The 8,179-nt window shown below is 58.1% G+C and overlaps 2 protein-coding genes across 2 annotated transcripts in view; one reads left to right on the top strand and one right to left on the bottom strand.

The window, feature by feature from the left end:
- C3 (complement C3) overlaps nt 1-1,586 on the bottom strand; it is a gene marked incomplete at its 3' end in the record, with an annotated part of 35,386 nt that extends 33,800 nt beyond the window's left edge. Inside the window, exons 1-3 of the mRNA XM_041480468.1 lie at nt 1,581-1,586; nt 951-1,113; nt 726-894 (exon numbers count right to left, since the gene is read on the bottom strand). Coding sequence (XP_041336402.1) covers nt 726-894; nt 951-1,113; nt 1,581-1,586 — 338 coding nt within the window. The remainder of the gene's footprint in view (nt 1-725; nt 895-950; nt 1,114-1,580) is intronic.
- Nucleotides 881-6,726, top strand: LOC121360560 (proto-oncogene vav-like; the record flags this gene model as incomplete). The annotated part of the gene is made up of 8 exons (XM_041480467.1): nt 881-1,057; nt 1,212-2,006; nt 3,498-3,614; nt 3,705-3,763; nt 4,687-4,752; nt 5,047-5,155; nt 6,364-6,453; nt 6,658-6,726. Coding segments are annotated over exons 2-8 (714 nt in total), but the record flags the coding sequence as incomplete, so codon positions are not given.
- Nucleotides 6,727-8,179: the final 1,453 nt, after the last annotated feature.

An 8,179-nucleotide genomic window follows, 5' to 3' on the forward strand; every position in this document is an offset into this window, starting at 1 on the left:
GTGGGGGGACACCAGGGGACAGCGGGGCGCAGTGCTGGGCTGGGGGGTGGGGAGGGCTGTCCTTGAGACCCTCCCCCAAATAGGTCATGGGCAGCTGGGTCACCCTGGTGACACCTGAAAGGACCTGGGTGACCTCCTGGAGCCCTGGTAGGACCTGGACACCTGGATCTGCACACCTGGGTGACCCCTGGTAGGACCTGGACACCTGGGTCCATCCTGAGACTCCTGAAAGGACCTGGGTGACCTCCTGGACCCCTGGTGGGACCTGGACACTTGGGGTCCACCTAGACCTGGACAACTGGGTCCATCCTGAGACCCCTGAAAGGATCTGGGTCACCTCCAGAACCCCTGGTAGGACCTGGACACCTGGATCTGCACACCTGGGTGACCCCTGATGGGTCCTGGGTGACCTCCTGGACCCCTGGTAGGACCTGGACACCTGGGTCCATCCTGAGACCCCTGAAAGGTCCTGGACACCCTCCTGGACCCCCTGGGCCACCTGGACCCCTTGGGCCACCATGTCCAGGCCACCAGGACCCTCCTGTGACCTTGTCCCATCTCCAAGCCCCAGAAGCCCAGATCCTCCCCCGTATCCCATGTCCCCCGATTGTCCCCTTGTCACCACCACCGCCGTGGTGGCAGCTCCTCCCTGGTGCCACCACCGTGACAGGAAGTCACCCAGGAGCCACCACCCCGGGCCCAGTTCCCGTTGTTCCTCACGGCACCTCCGGGGCGCAGGCGCGCCACCTCTGTCGTCCCCTGTGTCACCTCCGGGGCGCAGGCGTGTGACACTCCTGCCACCCTCCAGGCCGGGCCACCAGCGCTGACCACGCCAGGAGGTCCACCAGGCCACCGGACCTCCTCCAGCCGCGGGGGAAGCAGGAGAAGGAGCCCCTCAGGATCATCCGGACGTGGCGGTGGGACGGGGACCGACATTTGTCACTCGTCACCGGTGGTGGCCCCACGGGGCCCCAGCGCCTCCGGTTCCTCCCTTTCCTGGGGGGAAGGGACCTCCCGCGCCGTGGGAGGTGCCCCAGAAGCGTTTGGAGGTGCTGAGGTTTGTCCAGGGGTCATCCAGGGGTCATCCAGTGGCTCCTCGCTGGATGTGAGGTCCTGCCAAGGCCGCACAAGGCAGGGCCTCACCTGGTGCTGCTCTGGACAGGAGTGGTGACATTGGGATCCCATCTCCACCAGGATCCCATCTCCACCAGGATCTCACCTCCACCAGGATCTCACCTCCTTTGGGATCTCATCTCCACCAGGATCTCACCTCTCCTGGGATCTCACCTCTCCTGGGATCTCACCTCCTTTGGGATCTCATCTCCACCAGGATCTCACCTCCACCAGGATCTCACCTCCATTGGGATCCCATCTCCACCAGGATCCCATATCCATCAGGATCCCATCTCCACCGGGATCCCATCTCCATCAGCTCCTGGCCAGAAGTTGATGATTGGACCCTCTTCTATCGACTCCTCTGCAGAAATTCATCCTGCCGGGACCCACCTCCACTGAAGTTCATCCTGCCAGGACCCACCTCCACCAGTTGCTCCATTTAAGTTCATCCCACCAGGACCCACCTCCATCGGCTCCTTCCCAGAAATTCATCCTGCCAGGACCCACCTCCACAGAAGTTAATCCTGCCGGGACCCGGCTCCATTGACATCCATTCCACCGGGACCCACCTCCCCAGAATTCACCCCACCAGGACCCACCTCCCCAGGAATTCACCCCACCGGGAGCCACCTCCCCAGAATTCACCCCACCAGGAGCCACCTCCACCGTCTCGTCCCCGTGTCCCCATGGAGGTGTGGCGCCAATGTGCGCACTGGCTGGTGGCCGCGCGCGTCCTGCCCGCGGGACACCGGGCCAGCAGCCCCGGGGGACAGGTGTGGGACCTGGCGCAGGCGCTGCGCGACGGGGTCCTGCTGTGCCACCTCCTCAACGCCCTCCTGCCCCGCGCCGTGCCACCCCGGGACATCTGTCCCCGGCCACAGATGTCACAGGTGAGACACGAGGTGGGGACAGGGTCAGGGAGGGACACGAGGGGTGTGACAATGACAGTGACAGTGGTGGGTGATGGGGACAATGGGGATGGGGACGTTGATGGTGACAATGATGGGTGATGGGGACAATGGGGATGGGGACATTCATGGTGACAGTGGTGAGTGATGGGGACAATGGGGATGGGGACGTTGGTGGTGACAATGACGGGTGAGGATGAGGGTGGTGGGAACAATGAGGATGATGATGATGGGGACAAAGATGGGTGTGGATGAGGGTGGTGGCCATGATGGGGACATTGATGGTGACAATGATGGTGACATTGATGGTGACAAAGATGGGTGTTGATGAGGGTGGTGGCCATGATGGGGACATTGATGGTGACAATGGTGGGTGTGGGTGAGGGTGGTGGCGATGATGGGGGCAAGGGGGATGATGATGGGGACATTGGTGGTGACAATGATGGTGACATTGAGGGTGACAATGATGGGTGTTGATGAGGGTGGTGACAATGATGGTGGCATTGAGGGTGACAATGATGGGTGTTGATGAGGGTGGTGACAATGATGGTGACATTGAGGGTGACAATGATGGGTGCTGATGAGGGTGGTGGCCATGATGGGGACAATGAGGGTGACAATGATGGTGACATTGGGGTTGTTGGTGATGGTGACATTGATGGTGACAATGACAAGAATGGTGTGACCTGGAGTGATGATGATGATGATGGGACAATGAGGATGATGATGGTGGGGACATTGATGGTGACAATGACAGGGCTGGTGACAGCAAGGGCAGTGACACTGTGATGATGGTGACAATGACGGTGACAACGGTGGCCATGGTGCCAAGGATGTGACAGGGACAGGGACAACGGTGCCGGTGGTGACAATCTTAGCAATGATGGTGCCGAGGGGATGACAAGGACAAGGGTGACAATGACAGCGTTGGTGACAGAGATAGATGATAGCCACTGTCACCATTGGTGACAACAGTGTTGATGTTGATGGGGGTGACAATGACAATGCTGGTGGTGGTGACAATCATGGTGATGGTGATGGCGCCAAGTGGGTGAACACTGGTGCCACCACAATGACGTTGGGATGACAATGACAATGACAACGTTGGTGACAGAGACGATGGCTGTGCCACTGCCACCATTGGTGACAACAGTGATGATGGTGATGGGGGTGACAATGACAATGCTGGTGGTGGTGACAATCATGGTGATGGTGATGGCACCAAGTGGGTGACAAGGACAGGGACAATCGTGGCATTGGGGTGACAATGACAACGACAATGATGGAGGCAATGTTGACGGGGTTGACAATGATAGCGTTGGTGACAGAGATGCTGGCAGTGCCACTGTCACCACCATGATCACAACCATGGAGAGACGAAGGCACTGATTTTGATGGTGACAATGGGGCGTGCCAGTGATGACAGGGGTGACACTGGTGATGGTGACACTGGTGACACTGGTGCCACCACAGTTCCTGTGCCTGAGGAACATCCGCACCTTCCTGACCGCCTGCGCTGACAAATTCGGGCTCCCCAAGCACCGGCTCTTCGGCGCCTTCGACCTCTTCGATGTCCAGGACTTTGGGAAGGTGGGGTCAGGGGTCCAGCTGTCCTAGGGGGGTGGGACCCAGGGGTCCGGGTCACCCTTCATGCCCCCGATGTCACCTCTGTGTCCCCAGGTGATTGAGACGCTCTCAACGCTCTCCTGGACCCCCATCGCGCAGAGCAAAGGATTCACGTGAGTGGACAGGGTTCAGGTGTCCATCCCTGAGGGTCCAGGTGTCCAGTCCCCTCTCTGAGGGACCCCAGTGTCCAGTCCTGGTGTCCAGTCCCAGAGGGTCACCGCTGTCCAGTCCCTGGTGTCCAGTCCCCAAGGTTCAGTGGTGTCCAGTCCCTGGTGTCCAGTCCCTGAGGGCCACTGCTGTCCAGTCCCTGGAGTCCAGTCCCTGAGGGTCTCCGCTGTCCAGTCCCTGGTGGCCAGTCCCCAAGGTTCAGTGGTGTCCAGTCCTGGTGTCCAGTCCTTGAGGGACACTGCTGTCCAGTCCCTGGAGTCCAGTCCCTGAGGGTCTCCGCTGTCCAGTCCCTGGTGGCCAGTCCCCAAGGTTCAGTGGTGTCCAGTCCTGGTGTCCAGTCCTTGAGGGACACTGCTGTCCAGTCCCTGGAGTCCAGTCCCTGAGGGTCTCCGCTGTCCAGTCCCTGGTGGCCAGTCCCCAAGGTTCAGTGGTGTCCAGTCCTGGTGTCCAGTCCTTGAGGGACACTGCTGTCCAGTCCCTGGAGTCCAGTCCCTGAGGGTCTCCGCTGTCCAGTCCCTGGTGGCCAGTCCCCAAGGTTCAGTGGTGTCCAGTCCTGGTGTCCAGTCCTTGAGGGACACTGCTGTCCAGTCCCTGGAGTCCAGTCCCTGAGGGTCTCCGCTGTCCAGTCCCTGGTGGCCAGTCCCCAAGGTTCAGTGGTGTCCAGTCCTGGTGTCCAGTCCTTGAGGGACACTGCTGTCCAGTCCCTGGTGGCCAGTCCCCAAGGTTCAGTGGTGTCCAGTCCTGGTGTCCAGTCCCAGTGTCCAGTTCCCCAAGGGTCAGCAGTGTCCAGTCCCGGTGTCCAGTCCAGGTGTCCAGTCCCAGTGTCCAGTTCCCCAAGGGTCAGCAGTGTCCGGCTGTGTCCCCCCAGGCCATTCCCGTCCGAGGACAGCGTTGGGGACGATGACATTTACAGCGGCCTCTCCGACCTCATCGAGTGCGTGGGGGCTACTGCGGGCCACTGGGGGGGGTCTGGGGTCATTGGGGGTGGCATTGGGGACAATAAGGGACATTTGGGGGCATTGGGTGACATTGGGGACAATAAGGGACATTTGGGGACACTGATGGATTTTGGGGGGACATTAATGGCTCTGTGGGTGGTACTGGGGGTCTTTGGGGACATTAAAGGACCCCCGAGGGATCTGGGGACAATCAGGGGACCCCGAGGGATTTTGGGGGGCTCCGGGGGGGGGGGGTCCCCAAGTGTCCCCAAGTGTCACCACGCCCGCAGTGACACGGCCGAGGAGGACGATGACCTCTACGACTGCGTGGAGGCCGAAGGGGACGACGGCGATGACGTCTACGAGGACCTGATGAGGGTCGAGCCCCCCCCGGCCACGGTGGGTGTGACCCCCCCCAAAAAAACAGCTGGGAACCCCCAAAAACAGCTGAGACCCCCCAAAAATATCTGGGAATGCCCAAAAATACCTGGGACCTTCCAAAAACCAGCCGGGAACCCCAAAAAACAGCTGGAAACACCCAAAACCAGCTGGGAACCTCCCAAAAGAGCTGGGAATGCCCAAAAACACCTGGAAATCTCCAAAAAACAGCTGGGAACCCTCAAAAATACCTGGGAGTCCCCAAAAGCAGCTGGGAACACCCAGAAACACCTGGGAAACCCCAAAAAACACCTGGGAACCCCCAAAGATCTGGGTGAATCCAAAACACTTGGAACCACCCCAAAAACACCTGGGACACCCCAAAACCACCTGAGAACCCCCAAAACCACCTGCGAACCCCAAAAAACACCTGGGACACCCCAAAAATACCTGAGAACTCCCAAAATCACCTGGGGCACCCCAAAACTACCTGGGGCACCCCCCAAAAAACCTGGGAACCTCCAAAACAGCTGGGAGTCCCCAAAAAACACCTGTAACCACACCAAAACAACCTGGGAACCCCCAAAACCACGTGGGACCTTCCCAAAACCACCCAGGAACCTCCAAAAACACCTGGAACCACCCCAAAACCATCTGGGAGTCCCCAAAACCACGTGGGAACCTCCAAAAAACACCTGGGAGTCCCCAAAAACACCTGGAACCTTCCCAAAAACACCTGGGCCCTTCCCAAAAACACCTGGGAGTCTCCAAAACCACCTGGGAACCTCCAGGAACACCTGGGAGTCCCCCAAAACACCTGGAACCTTCCAAAAAACACCTGGGAGTCCCCAAAAACACCTGGAACCTTCCCAAAAACACGGGACACGGGGACATGGAGAGCGTCTTCATCAATGTGGAGGCTGATGGGGACATGGAGCACCTGGGACCACCCTCCAGACACACCTGCGTCACCTCCATGGACACCTGTGTGTCCCCCCCGGCCATCACCGTGATTGTCCTGTCTGTCCCCACAGACGGGGGTGTTCCTGATTGTCCCCTCTGATTGTCCCCTCTGATTGTCCCCTGTGTCCCCTTGTCCCCACAGAAGGGGGGGTGGAGCTGATTGTCCCCTCTGATTGTCCCCTCTGACTGTCCCCTTGTCCCCACAGAAGTGGGGGTGGAGATGATTGTCCCCTCTGATTGTCCCCTGTGTCCCCATGTCCCCACAGAAGGGAGGGGTGGACCGGCGGCTCTGCTGCCTCCAGGAGCTGCGGCAGACGGAGGAGAGGTACACGGAGACCCTGGAGTCCATCTGCCAGGTGGGGACAGCGGGGACACTTGGGGACACTGGGGACATTGGGGACATTGGGTACATGGAGACCCTGGAGTCCATCTGCCAGCTGGGGACACTGGGGACATTGGGGACACTGGGGGTGTTGGGGACATTGGGTACGGGGCCTCCCAGTGCTCCCAGTAAGGCGCGGTGTCCCCCGGTGTCACCCGGTGTCCCCCGATGTCCCCAGCACTTCCTGCGGCCACTGCGGCACTTCCTGAGCGCCCGGGACATGGAGAGCATCTTCATCAACGTGGAGGTGACAGTGACACGGGCACAGGGCACAGGGGACAGGGGACAGGGGACACGGGGACATGGAGAGCGTCTTCATCAATGTGGAGGGGACAGTGACAGGGGGACAGTGACACAGGGACAGGGGACAGGGGACACCGGGACACGGGGACATGGAGAGCGTCTTCATCAATGTGGAGGTGACAGTGACAGAGGGACATGAGGACATGGGGACAGGGGACACAGGGACATGGGGACATGGAGAGCATCTTCATCAACGTGGAGGTGACAGTGACAATGGGGACACTGACCAGTGACATCAGTGACACCAGTGACAGCAGTAATGTGGAGGTGACAGTGACACGGGGACATGGGGTCATCCCCTCCCCAGCACTCCCAGTACCCCCCAGCGCTCCCAGTAACCCATCCCGGTGCTCCCAGTAACCCATCCCAGTGCTCCCAGTGCTCCCAGTGCTCCCAGTGCCTCATCCCAGTGCTCCCAGTCACCCTCCTGAGCCCTCCCAGTGCTCCCAGTGCCCCTTCCCAGTGCTTCCAGTGCCCTCCCAGCTTTCCCAGTCCCCCCTTTGGGGGGATCTGGGGGGTTTGGGGGTTCTGAGGATAATTTGGGGGATCTTGTGGGGGAATTTGGGTGGTCTTGGCAGGGGAGGGTCCTGAGGGGATTTGGGGAAGGGATTTGGATGCCCCTGAGGGAGGGGATTGGGGGATTTGGGTGGATTTGGGGTGATTTTCCTTGAGTTTTTTTATTTTTGGGTGAATTTTGGTGGATTTTGGGTGAATTTTGAGTGAATTTTGCGTGAATTTTATCAGATTTTGGGTGGATTTTGGGTGATTTTGGTGTCCACCTAAGGTTCCTCCTCTATGGCCGCTACTGCAGCCAGGAGGATTTTGGGTGGATTTAGGGTGAATTTTGGGTGAATTTTGTTGGATTTTGGATTAATTTTGTCAGATTTTGGGTGAATTTTGTTGAACTTTGGGTGAATTTTGGCAGATTTTGGGTGGATTTTGGTGTCCACCCCAGGTTCCTCCTCTACGGCCGCTACTGCAGCCAGGTGGATTTGGGGTGAATTTTGTAGGATTTTGTATGAATCTTGTTGGATTTTGGGTGAATTTTATCAGATTTTGGGTGAATTTTGTTGGATTTTGGATTAATTTTGTCAGATTTTGGGTGAATTTTGTTGAACTTTGGGTGGATTTTGTTGGATTTTGGGTGATTTTGGTGTCCACCCAGGTTCCTCCTCTACGGCCGCTACTGCAGCCAGGTGGATTTGGGGTGAATTTTGTAGGATTTTGTATGAATCTTGTTGGATTTTGGGTGAATTTTATCAGATTTTGGGTGAATTTTGTTGAATTTTGGGTGTATTTTGGGTGAATTTTGTTGGATTTTGTGTGGATTTTGTCAGATTTTGGGGGAATTTTGTTGAACTTTGGGTGGGTTTTGTTGGATTTTGGGTGATTTTGGT

The sequence above is a fragment of the Pyrgilauda ruficollis genome, unplaced genomic scaffold (genome assembly GCF_017590135.1).
Source record: "Pyrgilauda ruficollis isolate IOZ18807 unplaced genomic scaffold, ASM1759013v1 scaffold519, whole genome shotgun sequence".
NCBI classification, from domain to species: Eukaryota; Metazoa; Chordata; class Aves; order Passeriformes; family Passeridae; genus Pyrgilauda; species Pyrgilauda ruficollis.